We start from the raw sequence: 20,943 nt of genomic DNA on the forward strand, positions 1-20,943 counted from the left end.
ATTTTTACAAACATTATTTTATTTAGCAGAATCTCTACCATTTAAAAATTAGGAGTACGCCCACACATCAATGTTTTCTTATTTATAAATACGTATAGAACTCTCTGGACAAATATGTATAGAACTCTCTGTCTCTTAGACAGACATCACACTGACTTAGCACCAAAATGTATACCTGGGGTCATGTGGGGGGAAAGCTCTTGGGCTTCTGTGGGGCCCCGGGTAGTTGACCTGAATGTTCTTCTGAGGACACACAGACATGTCTGGAACTATTCCTGAGGTAGAGTTACAATGACAAAGCTCAACAGAGCACAAAAAGAAAGTAACCATGAAAAAATAAAGTGGTAATATTATTAAACAGTAACTTGTGAATACAGCCAGCTAACAGAGCTGTCCTCAGAAATGGGACTAAACCTTGCAATTCTCTCAGAGAACTCTACAATATACAGAAATATACTTAATGAAAGAGGAAGAAAAATGTGGCAACAAGTCTCCCACGCAGTGTTTGGTAAAATAAACACACAAGCCAGGAAACAGGCAAGTCTGGGCACCAACTCCAGGATGGCGGGACATGTCTTGTGGTTTGACTTTATGCCATTGTCACGTCCACACATGCTCAAAGCAACGATGGTCCAGTCACTGCCATCCACTGAGGGCCTGACATAATTATTTAATTGATATGACAGGCCCCACTGACTATATCCCCTCCACCTGGGTGCATGGATGTCCAGTCCGCCGCTGGATTTGTTGTGGTTTTGAGTAGGTTCTTGGAAGTGGGCTCACAAGTTCCCTGTGAAGTGTGTAGATTCATGATACTCAGTGACTTTGCAAACAGCACAGACTTTCCTTGGAGGCAGTAGCAGGTGACATCCATTAGAGCCATATTCCAGTGGTGACATTCCCTGGTATCTCTGGTGGTGGCCCATATGGATTTTGATTTAGAGCTGAGAGCTGCACTTTCCTCTGGCATTTGACTGAGCAGATAATGTATATGCTTCTCATTAGGAAAATACCAGCAATGACGGCAAAATAACTACCATAAACTAAAAACTGGAGAAAACACAGAATTAAATTAATTAGACTCACATAAAATCTGATCATCTATGTTGCTGACAGTGTATGGTGATGCTGTTGATTTGCTTGGATCATGGGGTAACTGAGACCCTGCATGTTAATGAGGGTCATTTAGATTCCTACAATTCCTTCTTTTCTCATCTCAGATGACTTAGGCAAGAACATATGAGAGATGCAGGAACAAGATAAGTGTGGGCTCTGGAGCCAGGGCTGTTTGGATTCAAACTTAGCTGACATCACCCACAGTGAAAACAACAAACCCATTGATTCAGTGTTCACATTGGAGCACAGTGCAGTGCTGTGTGTGAGGGCTCCACGACTAATTTTCCACATTGAGGATATTTCATAGCTGCCTCATCTCCCCTTTTTTCAGATCCAAACATAGAATGTGAAATTCTAACTGGGCTAATTTTATGTTCTTCATGGAAAAGGCATAAGGGGACAAGAGTTCTGCATCGTGAACCCCACCCTAGCCCAATTAAATGGCAGTGAGCGTGGGACCTGAGTGCAGGGAGAGGAGACACGGGGACACCAAGGTGTCATCCAGCTGATGACATTGTGGGAGCCAAAGGTAAGTGCTGACCTGTCATGAAATTGTCAAAACTTATTTGCTGTGTTGATAAGAGGAAGTGCTTATTTTTAGATCTGCCCAGTCCAAGAGCTGAAGGCATCTAATTACTGGCAGTGGCAAGCTTGAAGAACAGCTGAAGATTACCTGGCCACCCCACAGTCCCACAGCGACATAGGTAGGAATCCAAAGGTTCGGCAGCTCACCTGGATTCTGACTGGCAGGTTGAGTCCTTTGGGATCCACCACGATCACAGTTAGGATGGTCTGAATCACCAGGGCGATGAAGGTGTTGATTCCAAACACGAGGGCGTAGCGTTCCACGCTCAGGTTAACTGCAATCTGAAAGCTACCGGAAGACATCAATGCACTTTGACAAGAACACGCATGGATTCTTATCCTTAATAGACTGAAGCTGAAGAGAAAGTGTTTCTTATCATCAGAGCTCTTTGCCTCAATCACTCAAGTATAGACAAACAACAGAGCAAGAGAAGGAGCAAAAAAATACAATTAAATATTGAAGTAAAATATGTTTAAAGGAAATATGGCAATATTCCTCCTCTCCAATTTAATATTTCCAGAAATTAAATCCAAGTGTTCTAGGTTCTCATAACCTGAGAACATTGGATGATATCTGATCATAGATTCTGTTTCACACTAAATTTTTTTAGGAAAATGCAAGCAATATCCAAAATGAGGAATTTTTGAAGAGCTATTTTTTATATTACCATTTGTTTTGATAGTTTCTAATTTTGGTAGGTGAATTGTTCTTTGTAAAATCCAGAGATAGGTTGTACAGCTGAATGAATTTGTAATTAACTTATTTTTAATAATTACAAAGACACCGAAATCCGATTACAAAACACTATGAATCCTGACAGCTTTTGGAAGTTAGGGTCCTTCTTTGGTAAAACGGTAAAAGACTGGGTTCTTGATATCTTAAAATAGAAAGTGATAACATAATCCTACCTTAACAAAATCCTCACATTTAAAAAACACTCAACACATATGAGTTTGATTCATTAAACTGACACATTTCAATTAAACTGACAAACCTGCCAACAAGTTTTATCCTGTTCCTTTTCTTTATGATTTCCTCCCAAGTACTTACATTTTATGTTTTATCTACTGTGTAGCAAATATTATCACAAATTAAAAACCAAAATTTACAAAGCTTTTGTCTACTTCTCCCATGTGATTTGAAATCCCAATGTTTCTTTTTTTTTGGGGGGGGTAAATATCAAAGCACATTTTCTATAGTCAGCTTTGCCTACATTTGTAAATGGAACCAAAATGTTTGTGGTTTTAAAAAATGATCTCTGGTATTTACAGTTTCTTTATTTTGGTGATCGTTACATCCAGTTTTTTCAGTATCCAACTGTTAATAACTTGCTGAGAAGATTTTATTTCACTCAAATGTATGTGCCTGGAATAACTCAAGCAACCGTGTGAAATCAGAGATGAAATGTAAACTTAAGCCAATTCAGGTCATACCACAATCACCATGTGAGGGCAAGTTACTCCAAAAAATGTCCTAGCCTGACAATGGCTTGTTGCTCCTGATTTATGGGCCTGTACAGCAAGCTTTCCTTGATGGCAAATCTTAGCAAGACTCAGAAGACTAATTGCTGATCCAGAGATGGTTTAACTGTATCTAATTTGATGGGAGTAGTCAACATTTAATATTGCAATTCATTAAAATCCTTCAGAAGTTTTCAAAGGATTTCATAGGAATCAGAAAAGAGAATGTGATTTAGTCTTAGGAGGGAAGGAAGTGCTGGAATACTTACACGGCTATGGTTATAAGAAGCATGTAGCTGGATTTGAAGATCAGATAGCCAGCGTAGCACACCCAGATGTTGGTGGTGTGATGCATGAGGAATAGAGAGGCTGCGTTTACAACCGAGAAGATGGCCAGTGCCAGCTCCCCCAGAAGATCCCAGTTGACATGCACATGACCCACTGCCAAGGCGGCCACAGCCCCTGAGAAACAGACATGAGGATGGAATGTACTGAGACGTGAGCGGGAGATGTCAACACACTCCTTTAAAACTCAGGTTGGGCCTCCCTGGTGGCCTAGGTGGTAAGTCTCAGTGCTATCACCAACTGCGGCCTGAGTACCATCCCCAGCCAGGGAGCTACCCACAGCGCGCAGCAGACCTCTCCTGTCTCCCCGCTGCTCCCCTCAGCAGTGGATTTCAGTTAATACAATCCTCCTGTTCTGCTCCCCACTCAGCCTCTGGTGAATCCACTCAGACCCCTCACCTCTGGCCTGCACCCCCAGTACTGCTATGCAAAAATAAATAAAATCTTTAAACAAAACCAAACCAAACAAAAAAACAGGTCTCCAATAATTCTGAAAGGTGAATATATTATTTTCACAAAACAGTGTGATTTGCTTAAATGTGAATTTCTCCTTTTCTCCACTGTTTTCTTTTGGCTTTTCTCTTTGCTTTTCTTTCAACCAATGAGTTGCAAAAATTTAATCAGCATCAAAGACATTCCAAGCACTGTACTAAGCAAAAGGGCCAGGAAATTTCCCTGCCAGGGAGGAGTAGGAGGACACCAAAGAGTCATTGCACAGGAGGAGCTGAGCGCGGGGTAGCAGAGACCCGCTCTGCGCATGCGCCCGGTCTGTCCACACCTGTCTTATTTTATCATATTTTTAAATGATGAGTAACAGATATGATCTGTTGGGCAGTAAGTTTTAGTCTCTATCATTAATTATAATCTTATGCGGTCTCATTCCTTAAGGTCCTCGAAATCTGGCCTAATTTACTTTAAGTGTTGGGTGTGCAGACCTAGATTGATTTGTAGCGTTTAAGAGACTAAATAATTAACAGCGATTAAAGTTAGTAATTATAGTTCTCTTTAGCAGAATGAAATGTATTCATGCTTGCAAATTATTGAGATTGGATGAACTTTTCCACAAATGATCTAGGAAAGAACCATTACTACAGAGGAAAGGGAACAACCTTCCACCCGGAATTAGGGATGAAGGTGGAAGCATCTCAGCGACCCGGTTCAGCGCAGTCATTTCCAGGAAGCAACCGAGGTCTCCCCAAGGGGATGCAGCAGTAAAACAGATGTTAGATGCTGCACAAGTTTTCCGAAGCTTTTTGCAAATAGGGGGTGGAGGGCCTCCCCGGTGGCGCAGCAGTTGAGCGCTGGGTTTCGAAGCTGCCCGCAGCCTCCACAGCACCGGTTCGATCCCCAGCTGCTCCCCGGCCACCGGAGGAGGGTCCCACATGGCGCGCAGACCTCTCCTGCCGCCCACTGCTCCCCTCAGCAGTGTACTTCGGTCCTTCTGCCTGCTCTGCTCCCCGCTCTGGCTCTGGTGAATTCTCTCACCCTCCCGCGCTTCTGGCTATACCCAGTGCTTGTATAAATAAATAAATAAATCTTAAAAAAAAAGTATCCAGATTCTTTAAAAAAAAAAAAATAGCGTGTGGAATTCCCCTACTTCCCAGAAAATATCTTCAAAGTCTCTGCTAAATTTAAGTTTCCTTTTACCAGGATGCAAATATTTATTGTACATGCAAAGGCAGATTTCCCTCTGGTGTTAGAAACCCCACTCTCACGTACCTCCCACTCATTAAAATCTCATAAGAAAATTCTCATGGAAGATTTTTGGTGTGTACCCCAGAACCGCTACAGGTGGGCAAGCGAAGTCAAATCATTTACTAATGTACATATTCCAGCAATAATTTCAAAGTCATCATAGTTCAATTCATTACCTAAAATAATAAAAACTTATAGACAAATGTTTCTTTTCCTTCTAATATTCAGAACAATCCTGGAAGAATGGGGGACACCCCTAACTCACTTCTTGATGCTGCAATGGAACCCTAGGAATTTGGTATGAATTTGTCTGCTGCGTAGTCCTGAGCTCCTGACTTACTTATCATTATTACTTTAAAACATTAATAGTCATGTTATTTTCCAGAGCGTTCCACTCCTAAAAAATTTTACTATTCCTTCCGAATTTCCCAGACGTTTACCAGCTGGAGCCATTAAGCAAATGGGGCAGCCGTGAAAGAAGATGCAGGTGCGCACTCACCCACGAAGGTCGCCAGCGCCTCCACCGCCCCATTGTAGACCAGAGAGGCCTGGGCCGGGGCCTTGTCATCCCACAGGACCTGAACGTAGTTCACCACCTGGTTGTAGCCCGCCGTGGACGACGCCCACCACAGGGACCAGTAGAGGAGGCGCCGGCTGGAGAAGCTCTCCCTCAGGTCCCGCAGCCACTGCTGGCACAACCGCCTCACTGTGCCCTGGGCCCGCACGTGCCCCCGCAGGCCCCCAGCCAGCCGCCCCGAGACCGTGGGCACCTGCGAGGGCTGCTTCTCTGCAGCCCCGCCGGGCGCCTCCCACCCAGGGGCCTCCTGCTGCACCGCCTCCCTGCTGGGCCACTTCGGGACCTCCAGGCTGCCTTGGGCATGGAAAAACAAGCTCTTCCCGGGCATGGGGAGAAACAGGGCGCACAGGCAGGCCAGGGAGACCGAGGTCAGGGACATGACGTTGAGGTAAAAGTAGGGCAGGCGGCCCAGGGACACCAGCAGCTGGGCCAGCACCGAGGCCGCCGTGTAGGCCGCCAGCGTGACGCCCCTGCAGTAGCCGCTGACCCGCTGGTAGTGCTCGGGGCTGACCACGCTGTAGATGTAGGCGTAGTAGGCCACCTCGGCGGCGGTGGCCACCCCGTAGAAGAACTCCATGGCCTGCATGGCCGCCACTCCTCGGGCGAACAAGAGCATCAGCCAGGTGGCGACGAAGCTGAGCCCCTGCAGGAGGATGACCGGCTTGTAGCGCACGTAGTCGGTGAGGACGAGGACCGGGAGCAGCAGCACCAGGTAAGAGTACGTCCACACCGGGAAGATCTCGTTTGTGATCTGCGGAGTGGAGACAGGGCAGGTGAGGTGAAGGCGCGGGAAGGGAGAAGGGTCGCCTCTCGGACATGCTTGCTCCTCCCAACGTTCGGGCCCAGTAACAAGTTCTGAATCTGACTGGACAGGTGGTCTGTCATATCATAGAAAAGCACAAAATAATTTAAAAAAAATCCCTGGGACAAGAAAACGGCCTCTCCCTTACAACGTGAAAAAATTTCCCAATCTTAGAGGCATTGCAGTAGAATATTGGCTTAATGTGCAGTCAGAGCTGTATTAAGTAAGTAGCACGCACATTTGCATTAGCTGAAAATTGTTCATAGACATATTCCAGTTATTTAGTCTCCCAAATGACAGCCATTCCCACGTCGTTCAAAGCTTAACATTATATCAAGCACCTACAATATTAGAAAAATTTCATGACTTCCAGCCTTCTAAAGTCTGCATGAACATCATGTAATGATGTCAAGGAGCAAATCAACTTGAGGAATTATGGTGTGGAAACAATGCAACTCATTTTCTCATGCTCAAATTTTTTGTGCTCTGATGTCACCTTGCAGGGTAGGGCCGGGCTGCAGTGCTGGGAGTGGCGTGGGATGGAGAAAAAATAACTCAATGTCCAAGTAGTGAGAAAGAGGCCTAGAGGGGCTCACGCCTATGGAGATGCAGCGCCTTTCCCCCAGCCCCCTCTTTCCCCAGTCTCACATTTATCTGGGGGTCAGATTCAGGGGAGGTGGGCAAGTCTGTGGTCTGTGGAGGAATGTGTGGAGGAATGTGTGTTGGGGGACAAGGACTGGGGATGCATAATTGTCTGGCACAAGCTGGGGGGAAGTGAAGAGGGGCTGTGGCCTGGGGGGCTCCATTGTTGCTGCTGACCCAGACATCCTCTCTCTAGTCCCTGTTTACACTTAACTTCCTGTCAAGGTGGTCCAGCTGGTTATGCTAATCTGACCATAATGTCTGTCAGCTGTTTTCAGCAGATATCCTCATACCAAGACTTTGTCCTGGTGAGAGGCTCCCTGCCAGACTCTACATTTAGCTCAATCAGTAGCAACTTTTGGGTGCCAAGCAATATTCTGAGGACAGGGGGGCTGGGCAATCCACTCTCTGAAACCCCTTTCCCTCCAGCTGCAGTGATTTCACCTTAGTACTGGCTTCTGTTTATTAGGGGTCTCTCTGGACTGAGCCAGAAAGGCATGCATCTGCCTGTTCATTCATAGAAAGAAAAGACTGAAGAAGCTGTAGGTCTTTGGGCAGGATGTTTGCAGGCAAGACACCTGCCTTGTTCTGTGCCCCCCAATTTCTATAACATCCTAGGCTGGTCCAGTTGCCAATGATGAGGAACACTCCGTGATCTGAAAGTCTAGCAGGACAGAGCTAGGCTTTTGAGGGTGGGACATTGACTAATTCCTAATGATCACAGAACCAATCCAGTGGGTTCGTGGGTTCTGGGTTGATTCTGAACCTGTATATCCGTTTGAATTGTGACATGTGACCCCTGGGAATCTGAGGTAGAATTGTCTCTACATGATCTGAACATAGCAGAACAGCTCCCGCTTACTCACCACTCACCCCCAAATAAACCAGGCCTTCCAGAAGCCACACACCCTGCAGTGTTCCCTGAGCTATGGTTCTAAAACCAGGCTGGGGCCGTTCTCCTACTGGGTCAGTGCATTTTCTTGTGCTTGTTATAAGAAAAAGAGGGAGAGCTTTAAGTGAGAGAATTTGACCTTCTGGGCAAGATAAAGCTTAGAGGTCAATCAATGTCTTATCTGCTGGTAAACGTTTTCGAAACCTAGTGATGTCCTAAAGCGCCCCTGCGGTTCTCTGTCAGATGCTGCTCACTCCTCAGCGGCCTGAGAGTTCATTACAGTGAGATGCTGTGCCTGAGTGACTTTGTGTCAGCTCAGGGGTGGCAGAACTGGTGGAGACCAGGGCTCTCCCCACGAGGGCTGTGTCGGAGCTCTGTAGAATCGTAGATATGTGTGACATGTGCGTGTGTTTTGGTTTCTCATTTTGCAGCGTGAGGGTGAAGGAGTAGTTTGAACAGTTTTATTACCTGACAGGTGCCACGAAAGTGGGGCTGATCGAGCTTGGGGTGTTTGTCTATTTCAAGTAGAAGGAAATCGCAACTCTCCCCTTGTCCTTGTCCTATATACGTTGTAAGTGCAGCACGACATGTGTGTACATTCACTTACCTCTTCGCTGGTAAGGTTTTTACTTGGTTCCATTAAATATGGGATGAGGAAGGGTTCTGAGGGCCTCATGGTGGAGAAGAATCCAAATAAGCAGAGGATCACAGTGGGATAAACCCAGGAGGAGCTGGGCGTAGTCTGGAAACAATCCATGACTGGTCACATGAAAACAAAGCACAATGAATCAGCATTTATTCTGGCTGGCCGCAGAGGGGTAGGGAGGGGTCCACCCCAGGAGAGCAGCAGGAGTGATCAAACCTTCCATGTCCTTCTCTATTTGCCCTGTGCCTCTGAAATATTTTGCACATGGAATAGCCTATTTATGACCCCCATTATTTCCATTAGTCTGTCCTTTGTCCATATTGACACAAAATAGACCTCTAAGATAATTTGCTGGGTGTCTGAGGATAATTACTCTTCAGTTAAAAAAGTAAATTGTTTAAAGATCTGACTTGCCATTTTTAACAATATGAAATTCCATGGTCCTCCCTCTCCTGGACTGGCGCTAAGCCTGTCTTGGGAAAGGAAGGTATTTGTTCTTATACTATGTTTTTTTATTTGTGGGTCCATTTCTCCTGCAACTCTGCAGTTTCACACCCGGTGGGGAAGGTAGAGCATTAATCCTTCATATCTATTCTTAACCTAGAAATAAAGTTGCTTGAAACTTCAAACAAGAAGTCTGGTGGGAGATTTCATTAGCTACTGCACAGAAAACAAAGCAAACTCATTTAGTATCTGAAAGCATCTTGCTTTTCATGTGGCTTCAATGTGCACAGGAAAATTGACTGTTAGCCTCTCATATTTTGGATTGGGGTTTTATTCTGCAAAATTTATACTTTTTGTGCTCTTGGATGTGGTCAAGTTCTGATAATTTATAGGAAAGCTTTGTGCATGATACCTTTCCATATATTATTTCTTAAATCCTTATAATAACAGGCAAGCATATATTATTTTCCCAAGTGAGTATATGGATGTTTATAAAATGATTTCAAGTCATGTTGTCAAGATTTGACCCCAGGTTGCCCTGAGGCCATCAGGCCCTTCCAGCTGCTCCACTCTGCACAATCTGCATCCAGTTATCCTCATCAGCTGATATTAACGTCAGGACCTGTCCTTCCAGTGGGGAAGGAAGTATTTATGACACACCAACACTAAACATTATGGCTTAATATATAGAGAGCTCCCAGAGGCAATGAGTCTGACAGTGGGTCAGAAAGAAGATAATGCTTGGGCCTCCCCGGTGGTGCAGCAGGTTGTGTGCAGCACTGTGAAGCTGTCCACAGCCTCTGCAGCGCCGGTTTGATCCTGGCCGGCCAGTGAGGGTCCCACATGGTGCAGCAGACCTCTCCTGTCTCGCCCACTGTTCCCTTCGGCAGTGTATTTCATCAGTCTGCCTGTTCTGTTCCCTTCTCTGTCTCTGGTAAATCTTCTCACCCTCCTGTGCCTCTGGCCTGTACCCGGGTTCTTGTATAAAAATAAATAAATCTTAAAAAAAGAAAGACAGACAGAAAGAAAGATAATGCTCACTCTAGGAAAGCAAGTCCCCTGGGCAGAAACTCAGGCAGCCTGGAGGGAGGGACCCCCGAGGTGCAGCACACTCTCCCCCACCCACCTTCCCATGGTGCCCCCGGACAGGTGCCCAGTTGCTCTCCTAGTTAAATCAGGTAAAAGCAGTTTCTTTTTAGTCAATAACACCCTCAATGGGGCCGGGCAGAGATGATGGATCCACACGCAGGGCCGATTCCAGCCACCCGGGCACAGCTGTGGGCAGAGCTGATGGTACGACTGTGCCCACCAGGGGCGTTGTCTGCTCTTTCTGTCTTGGCATGGAGGAGACGTTGCTCTGCTCTGTCTCCGCCTATGATTCTGAGCATCAGATTTCGTAGGTGATTTCTACTTCTATTTACATTTGAAAATTTATTAAACTTTTAACCATTTTGTGAGTTGTCTAGAAAGTGGTCTTGTCCTTGATTAACAGATGGGGAAACTGAGGACCAGAGGTATGAGATTTGTGCTGGTTTTCACATTGAACCAACATCAGAGACTGGGCTTGGACTCAGTTTTTCTACTTTCAAGTTCATGTTGCAGGTTCAACATTTTATACCATGTTGACAGTGCCTGGCTACTTCATCCACCCTTCCTCCAACCTCCAGTTCCAGTTAATTTTAGAATATTATTTTTCAGACAGGGGTGCTAAAATAAGTAGATTTTTTTAAAATGTAGCAAAAAATATTACATATAAAATTAAACTTCAGAGCTCAGCTGTTTTTTTCGGAAATGTTTGTTATCCATGTGTGAATATATGCATGTGACCACTACATTGTCTAGTACTGTGCTGCTGTCACTGGCATCAAAGTAGCAGAAGAAAGAAGAGGACCCAAGGTTTACTTCTGCTCCTCATAAGCACACCTGTTTACGTCCTCTTAGACCTGCTCTGTCTGCAGGGCTACAGCCTTAGGGTAAAACACCTCCCTGCAACATTTTCTTCCACTCGGAGCAGCTGAGAACAGGCCACTCCCCAACTTTGCCACTTTGCCATGTGAATTATTTTGAGTTGAAAGTAGTGAGGCCCCAGCTGACTCAGGAGCACTTTTCCTTACGTCTCCCTTACGTGCCTGAATTAAGTAGCTAGAAAGCCTGTTCTAGGAAGCAGCTATCACCAGAGTGAACTAAAAGGATTATGAGCTAAATGTGATAGACTGGGAGGAAGTTAGCAAGGCTGCTGTGCAAATACTTCTCTGTTCTTGTCTCTCCATAGCACAGCAAACAACTGTCTACCATACACTGGCTTTCCCCATCTTTCTGGAAATTTTCTTCTGCATTTTTGAAGTCCCAGGCCCTACCCCTTTTTCCCTAACTCAGGATAGCATACAAACCCAACTACCTGATAATCAGCCCCATATCTTTGTGGGGGTCCTGTATACATGAATTAAATTTCTTTTTCTCCTCTTTATCTTATGTCATTTTGCTATCAGACCAATCAAAGAAACTAGAAAGGCAGGAGGAATTTTTTTCTTTCGATTGGCTGCTTGTTTTCATTCCATTTTATGCCCCTTAATTTCGTCTTTCTCCAAAGAGCACCTTCAATATCCCTTCGCTTCACTGCATCTAACTTGGTGCCATGAGTTTGTAGTTTTCTGAGCAAGCGCTTCCAAAAGTAAGATGTCGCTTCCCTTTCTAGTGCTTTCCAAATAAGTTATACCTTTTCAAGGCCGCTCCGTGGCTGTGGCTCTCACGTCTCACTCACATGCTCCAGCACCACCTCTAAAAACGCTTAACCTTAGCTTAAAGTTGGACCACCACGTGGTTCTTAGCTTAAAAGAAGGACAGAAAGGACATTCTCCAAACAAAAGTCAATCTATCAGGCTACCATAATTTGCAATCTATAGTGAAGGTGCTAGAAGGAACAGGAGGATCAGCTGCTGCTTCTAGCAGAGACTTGGAGTAACTAACTCCACCACACAGCTTACCTTGGTGGGCTGGGCTGTGGAGCTCCTGGGGAGAGAGGGCAACAGCTGATGGAGGAGGCAAATGCTGACATCAGTCTGGTTCACTCACACCATGGTGGCCCCGGGGAAGGTCTCAGTCTTCCAGCTCCACCCACCCAGCCAGCCAGAGCACCTGCCTCCCTCTCGGTTGCGCCATCTGCACATAAGTGTAGCATGTCATGTGGTCTTGGGATAAAGTTGGGGTTACTACACAGCCTGGGAAACCTTGATTGACCCAAAGACCACCCACACTTTGGCGCTGGAAGTGACTCATCTAAATTACTTTGGAAATGACGTGTTCCTTTCTCTTTCTACTGCGAGAGGACTACTAATTATTTCTCACTAAAATCCACATCTTTGCCACCAGGACCCTTTAGTCTTCCACTATGAAGTCTCCAGTCTCTAGTTTGGGTCCTTTCCAGAAGGACCCTTCTCAGCATATGTGTAATACTGCAGACGCTTCAAATTAACAACCCCTTGCTAGTACAATTCATCTGACTTCATTTTAAGGTGCTCATAGATTTTTCCTTAATCCAAAAGTTTATGATTTACCTCTCTTGTCCTTTTTTATTCCAATTGTTTCCATGTCACTGATATTTCCCCTTCCTTGTTCTTTAGCCTCATCCTTACATCTTTCCAGCTGGCTTCAAGTCAACATTCTTTTCTCTATAAATGTGCTTTTTAAAATGATAATCTTAATTGTTTTCTTGATTTGTCATATCATCTCTGAAAATTCCAATTTTCTTATAGTGACTACAAATGTTCACTTGTCATAATAATTTTATGATTTAAGGGAAACATTTTTTAATTGGGAAAGAAAAAATGACTGCTGGGAGTTGCAAGGTCATGCCAAATTATTTTTGCATTTTATTTACATATGATGTGGGGAACTGTATTGGGTGTAAGTCCACTCAGACCTTGTCTAAATTTCAGGCATCAACAGTGGCCAATTTCTTAATCCACACCTAATGTATTAACAGAAAAACTCTATGGCAACAAATATTTAAAAAATACATATTTCTTACCAAAGGAAGACTTTAGTAGATCAGATTCCTCCAACCATTCCAGAAGATGGAATTTTCCTCCTACAGTCCAAGTTTTTAGACTGTAGGAATCCCTGAGGCAGGAAACCAGATGACCCAGTCAGAGCAGCTGCCCTCCCTTCCCCAAACCTGTTTGGCAGCGATTCCTCATATCATGGAGCATAAAGCACCAGGTCAATGAAAGCAGTAATTTTATCAAGTCTCTGTGCTTGTTTAGAAGATACTGCCAGAGCAAACCAATATGCCAGTGGAAGGAGACTCTTCTGTATCCCACCTCCAACAAATTCTTGTTCACCCCTCTTCGCTAGTTCTGCCAGTCACCTCTCAGGGGTGCCTGACTGTCTGGGCTATTTTCACATTATTCCCCAGAACCTTTACCACAGTGAAAATAGCCAGCTCAAATAAAGAACAATAGATTGATCATTTCAAAAAAAAACCCAGGAATTTTACAGCCTCTAAATTCCAAAGCACTTGGGCAAGAAAAATTATATTTGTAATGACTACCTGCCCTAGGGCCAACCCCTCTGAAAACATCACAATAGGGTCAGGATTTGCCAAACAGCCCACCTTTCAACACAGCCCCTCACTAAGCACAAACAACATGCTTGATTACTGATGGGTGACACATTTGCTTTTCCCTGATATTAGAATGTAACAACTAATTATGCCTTTAAATCTACATATTAGTAAAATAAAAGAGAATATAAATTTGAGTTAACCATTAGGTAAAGCAAAGAGCTGCAGACTACGCAAGGTGAGGTGACCTGGGTTATGGGAGGCAGAGAAAGGATTCAAGGAAATGCTTCATTACTGTCCCCGGATACAAAACCAGGGTTGAAGCGGGTGTCCCCAATTTCTAGGAAGTTACTGTATTTTAACTGTGACTTTGTCCTACTTCATATGCATTTTTATACTGAGCTCACCCTCACTCTACACACAATTTAAATGACATAAGAAACTTTAGTACCATAGAGAATACATCTAGAAAAAAAAAGATCTTTGTGACAAATGGGCAAATATTTTATTAAAATGATAAAAAGGACTAAACTTGAAAAAAATTGATAATGGATTTCATCAAAAATATACATTTGGAAAGCAAAACCACCAAAGAATACTTCATACAATCATGAGGACATCTAAGTACAAAAGAATGGCAAATCAAATTTTGGCAAAAATTTAGACCACCTGAATTCATATGTGTGCTGTGGGAATGTGTAATGGTACCAGCTGTTTGGAAACCATTTGGCATATTACACAGGAAAGTTCTAATGTTCATAATAGTGAAAACATGGCTGGAACCTGAAATGTCCATTAAAAGGTGAATGAATCAAAAATGCATATAGTAATAGAAAGGAATCAACTATTGCAAACACTAGAGTGAATATCAAAAACATTATGCTGTGCCAAAGAATCCAGATACAAGTCTGCAAGGTTCCTTTATTCATATCTATTCCTAAAACAAGTCAAATGAATCTATGTGAAGAAATTGGATCAGTGTTGTCTGGGATAGAAGATAGAGGAAGGATTGAATAATAAGGCACAAGTAACACATGTTATCACACGTAAACTCGACCTCCAGAAAGATGATTTTAAAAAAGGAACAAATCACTGGAACATGGAATAAAACCAATGAATCTCAAATATTATGCTGCATAAAAAAGAATCCAGGCATAAAGAAGATATATGACACCATTGTTGATAAAATTTACACAGTGGTCACCTATGAGGTGGGGTCGGTGGGACGGTCCCTATGAGGGATCTTTCTGGAATGTTGAAACATCCTATATCTTAATGGGATATAATTACATGGATGTATATAATTATAAACACTCAGCTTTAAAAGCTATGCTTTATAATGTATATAAATTATATCTCAATTAGAAAATAATATCCTATCCTCCTTCTTACAAAACATTTTACTTTGTATGACTCCACAACTCTAGATAGCTCTTACTGTCATTTTTTCCACATTCCACAAGGGGGCAAGGCCTCTGTTTAATCTGAACCCAAAACAGCATCTTTGAAATTAGGTCTGTCTCAGAAAATTGAGAGTGGAAACAGTGCCCATAATTCAAATCTAGGGCCGGTCAACAAGCTTTATAAGTCTGTCCATATATAACATTCTTGAAAATAATTCAGAGAGATTCAGAGTTACCTGTTTTTTCCAAGCCTGGGTTTCTTTTTTCCTAGAACTAAATCCAGTTTCCTACCTTCAGCTCCCTCCTGGTGCCAGCAGCTGCTAGTCCTGGTCACAACGCTCCGTGCTCCCATTGGGGTTGCCAGTCCTCCTCCTTCAGAACTGGGCTGTCAAGATCAAAGGTTTTATGCACCAAAGTCCACCCCTTCGGCTGGCTTTATTCCCTGGAGTCCAGCTCCTTCCGGAGCTACCCTCTTTGAAAACCCTTTTTAAAAAACAGACAACCCGATGCAGATCTTTCTAAAACACAATTAGGGAAATAAACATATCAAAAAATGTCTCCTGAATGTTAAAACAAAATTAACCTAATTTAGTTGCTCTGGAACTTTGTATTAGAACCTCAGAAACCAGGAAGCAGCCCTACCACCTATGTCTCACTCAGAAATTCTCTGTGCATGTCCCACACCCACCAAAAGAACCCCCCCCCCCACCAAACAAAACCCAAATCAGGGAATCATTGTTGAAATTTAGCAATTTCAACTTCATTTAGGTCCATATACTTAATATGCAGGCCAGAGCAGGTGTGTGTTGGGTCAAAACCACTGCATGTGTTGGTACATACTTAGGATTCCATGTTATCATCTATGGCATCATTCCTTTTTACTTGCCTAAAACAATCATCCCCTCCCGAGCTGCTTATTCTCTGTGAGCCGAAGTTTAGCTCAGTGTAGTCTCAGATGCAGCAGAAGGAACCGGACTATTAAAACTGTAGTCCTGGCAGAGCTCCCACAGAAAGTCAGTTGGCCACTTCCAGCCACAGAAATGCACTGTGGGTAACTGGTCAAAAGCCAGGAGTGGGGGTGGGGGTGGGCATGGGGATACTGTGCCCTTCAAGGTAAAACTGAGCATCCTTTGAGTTGTTTGATGACTCGGTAAATTCTGATAACTGACACCAAAGAGAAAGAATTCTTGTCAATAGACATGCAAATGATTCTATTCAATCAAGAGACAATGCTTTTCCCCTTTCCTGCATGGAACCCAGCTTTCCTCCATTTGACATTCCTGATCTATAAATGTACCCATTCTTTGGATTCTACTTTGATCTGGTTGTGAAAGTATCATCAGTTTCCTCAGGGATGAGTTAAAAAAACAACAAAAACTCTGATGTGTTTTCATTTTCGTATCAGCATGAAGTCATGACTTTATTCTTTCCCCCAAATTATCTTTTAATATTGTTCTCATTCACTGAAGCTCTGGTCTTTCCAAATAATCTACAATTCTTTGCTCTGAATTTAAATGCTTTGCTAATAGTTACTAAAGGACTGAGTCAACCTTTAACACTTGGACATCTCACCGAAGGTCTTCTAGTCTCAGGCTGGTTTTCTTTTCTTACTCCAAGTCTGGGTTTGCTGTGTCCACTGTGTCCACTGGGAAGGACAGAGCTTTGGAGTCCGTAGCTCCTCTTCCCTTGTCCCAACCCTGTTTGTGATGAGAACTTAACCTCTCAAACCTTCTCTAAAATGTGGATAATCACACCCCTTCAGCTTGTTCAGGGACTGCTTCTTGCACATAGTAGAGGCTCAATAAAACTTCCTTCCCAATTCTTCAGGCAAACATTGTACATTCCACCAGAATCGATGTAGCAGGCCATTCATAGTTCAGAAACTGTAATTTCAGAAAGCTACCCAGTAGACAGCATCACCCAAACTGCTAAGCAGCAGCAGGCAAAGGAATTCATTCATGAATCTTTATGATCCAATTGCACTCACCATTACCAACTGTTGTTGGTCTCTACCAATAATGACTATGGAATCAGCTACTACTAAGATAGCAAAGAAGGTTAAAAAAAAACCCCAAAAAATCCCCACATTTAGTGATTAGGTTATGGACGACCTACAACATGAACCTTATTTTAAAGTGCCTTTTGCCTTAGGAGGCACCAATGTGTTCAGATACTGGTAGGAGCAAAGTGCTTCTGTGTATTGCTAGACAACATGATTTCCTCCACCCTTTACAAACTTCAAGCACTGCGCAAACTCAAACTCTGCACATTTACTGCAGCCACTCCGACTCCACAAATCAGTGGACTAATCTGGTATCCTTTCCAGCGGATGGCTGTGTTTTCTTTTAATTTCAGTAAAGTGTAGCCGGATCCCCTCCATTTTGCAAAAACAAAAAAACTTCTCTAGACTAAAAATTTGGAATAACCGGAATTAAAGTGTAACCACCCTTTGTCCTCTCTTCCCTCTACCCCCCTCTCCTGATTAACCATTAACTGGCTCCACCTGCATTCCTGAGACCTTGGAAAATTGGTTGTGTTACATCCCTAATAAATCCTCAGTGCCCCTCTAGGGTTGATAAGTGGCATCAGAAACGAAAATGTGCTGGGAAAACACCCTGCTGGGAAAGTCCAACTCCTGGACTCACACCCCCTAGACAGTCTAGCACCTCCTCTACCTGAAAGGGGAGATCCCGCACTCTCCTCCCCCCTTATATTATCACAGCACTTCCTCCATTCCAGGAACGGGTTATTTTGGGGTGCCTTCCACGCTGACTTCCTTGATGGCCATCTCAAATAAAACTTGTGAAGACAGTTCTCGTGATTCAGAATTTGGCTTTCTGGGGGCCTGCGAAGGACCCGGTGTGACCCTTTAGTACGTCACAGTAGAGCTGGGGCCTCTTACCTTCAGTGTCTCCTTCTTTCCTCACAAGCATCTTTCTGCCATTCTTGGGTCTGGATTTTGGAATTCTGTGGTAAGTTTCCTTTTCAGTGAAATTTTGTGAGCAGGGGTGTAACCAGAGGGGGTACTGGCTCTACCAGAATCTTGGCCCTATTTAATCGGCTTTTCCAGATGACTGAGTGAGAATTCTGGCTAAAGGTGTTTGGGCGAGTCTCAGCCTGGGGCTGGCCGAGCTCAGAGCCGGCTGCACAGGGCTCCACCTCGGATTGCATGACATAATCAAGGCGGGTCCCCACCTCTGCTGTAGGCCGGCGCCCCCCAAACCAGGGTAAGGGGCATGTGCGGTGACCACGGGATGATGCTGCCTCTTAAATTAATCCACCTTCCTGAATTATTCTTACCTATATCAGGGGGTTTCTGCTCTTCCAAGCTCTCAGATGCCTGGATAACTAGTACCAGGAAACAACACCCAAGGCTACCCCGACCGCTTTGGGACATGGTGCTGCAGGCAGGGGTGGGGGCAGCATGGAAAAGCAGGATGAACTGAATGCAGGGTCTGTCATTTGCTCTATTTGCAATATGCCCTATCCTATAGGTTTTCTCCTTAAAACTTAGGCATGAGACACTATGATCCCCACTCTGCGTTAAAAAAGGGAGGGAGGCAAAAGGCAGTAAAAATAGTAGAGTCTGGATTTTTTTATTAGGACATCCTGGCTCCAAGGCAATTGTTTGTAATCACTATGTGTACACTTACATGTATATTTGCATGTTTATAATCACTATATACAAATATGTATTAAAGATGGTGGAGTGGGTGACTTTGAGGATTTTCTAATATAAAGAGTTCATATATTTAAAGACTTTATCAAGTGGAAGCTTATTTTAAGCATTATAAAGAGTTCTGATTAAAATGGAATAAAAATTTTGTTTTTATCTGTCAGTGGAAATAGAAGACCTCCCTAAAGATTAACGCTGCTGGCTGTATGGGTTACTAGCGGAAATAAAGTTGACTCAATATGTCCCCTGGTGTCTGGGGTCACTGTCTTATTGGTCTGGGTTTTCTGTTGTCTCACCTTCTTATGATTTGTGGAAAGTTGGCTTAGAAATTACTCAGGTGCTTCCAGTTGTGGGAGTGCCGTCCTGTTGTGCAAGAGATTGCAAGTCGCTGGGCCCTCCCAGAGGACACTGTGAGACTCTGTTGAAGGTCAAGGGTGTCATGACTTCCTCATACTCCGGAGAGATGACCTGGGATGTACCTTGTGAAGCTTATGCTATGTTTCTCTGATATCTCTCAGTCATAGCCTCAGCCGGAGAGAGGAGAGGAATCCGTTCATTCATAGACATGTAGACACATTTTTTTGACAATTTTGATGATTTTGAGATGACATGACGTGTGGATTTGGCTCCAGGGTGGGGAGTGTAACCTGGAAGGAAGTGTCTCACCCAAGTCCCTTGCAGTGAAAATCCTGCCACTTCACCTGCCGGGAGCCAAGAAGTCTTGATCCAGGCTGTAAACCCAGGGGCAGCTGGACAAACAGGTGTCCTGTTCCCCAGAGGAAACCCAGGCCACTGAGTACCTGCAACCTAAGATTAAAATGAGGAACTCAAGACACTGGTTAAAGGAGAGATTTAGTGAAAGGCTACAGAACAAAAAAACAGAGCCCCAGGGAGACCTCCTGATACAAAGAGGCTCTCCAAGGTGCCAGGGCTAAGGGCCATATGTAGGTTATAAAGCTGGGATTTCAGAACGAAAGAATGAAATTTTACTGGCTGAGATGACAAAGAGGGTGGACTTGGCTACAGTCCACTGGTCCATCTGAGTGTGGCCCATTTCTTGTTGCTAATTGTAAGCACCCATCAGTTGCCACTCCATGGTCATGCAGCACTCGTGACTGTCTCATGGGTGAATGTTTCCTGCACACTGTCTGGTCTGACCTGGTCTGGTCTCAGGGTCTGCAGCCCCTTCCATAGTAGCCAATTTGACAAGCTACAGAAAGATAGCTCAGGAATGTACAGGCTGAGGAAAAATTAGTCAAACAAACAAACAAACAAACTATGGACCAAGGAAATTTATGGAGTCATGAGATTTTTTTTAACATCTTGTTTACCAGCCCAATAAAACTGTGGGAACTGCAAATTCTGTCCTTGATTCCTGTCCCAGTGTCTGTCCTTGGCCCCTTCCTGTCTCAGGAGGGGTGTGGGTGAGGTCACAGATGACTAGCGTTTGGCCATGTTGATAATTGTTGGCTTGGGTGTTAGTCCTTAGGAATTTAGTGTTCTATTCTTCACTTTTATATACGATTAGCCTTTTCCACAATAAAAACATTTAAAATATCATTTACTTGTGGTGAAGCTGTTTATTGCAGGTGTCAGATGCTATTCTAGGTGCTTGAGCAATATAAGTGGCCAAGAGAGTGAGAAAATTTTGTAGAATGTACATTCTAGTTTGACGTGGGGAAGGCAGAGCAAAAACTGTAGAATAAATGTGATAAACTCATGTATTTTATGGTACATTAGGAAGGGTTAAGGAGAAGAAAATAAAAGAGCAGCCATCAGATGAGGATGTAGGATGATGGAGAAGAGGGATGGAACCTGAGCTTTGGGGTTGGGTAGGAACCCACTGGGAAGGCAAAGGGCAGAGTTGCGGTAAGGGTGGGAGGAGAGTTATTAGGAGGGAGTGGTCAGCTATGCTGCTGGGAGAGCCCATTGAAAATCACCCTGTGGGCCTCTCTGGTGGTGCAGACAGTTGAGTACAGCGCTGTGAAGCTGTCTGCAGCCTCTGCAGTGCTGGTTCCATCCCCAACTGACGTGCCGTGGAGCTACCCACACGGTGAGCAGACTTCTCCTGTCTCGCCCGATACTCCCCTCGGCAGTG

The 20,943-nt window shown here is 44.1% G+C and overlaps 1 protein-coding gene across 1 annotated transcript; it reads right to left on the minus strand.

The window, feature by feature from the left end:
* Positions 1-631: 631 nt before the first annotated feature.
* SLC19A3 (solute carrier family 19 member 3) lies at positions 632-8,872 on the minus strand (the record flags this gene model as incomplete). The annotated part of the gene is made up of 5 exons (XM_084237337.1): positions 632-1,050; positions 1,849-1,990; positions 3,432-3,624; positions 5,702-6,530; positions 8,723-8,872. 5 exons carry the CDS (start codon positions 8,870-8,872, stop codon positions 874-876), a joined length of 1,491 nt encoding a protein of 496 aa, XP_084093463.1. The 3' UTR covers positions 632-873.
* Positions 8,873-20,943: the final 12,071 nt, after the last annotated feature.

This window comes from Talpa europaea, assembly GCF_964194135.1.
Source record: "Talpa europaea genome assembly, chromosome: 1".
Taxonomy (NCBI): Eukaryota; Metazoa; Chordata; class Mammalia; order Eulipotyphla; family Talpidae; genus Talpa; species Talpa europaea.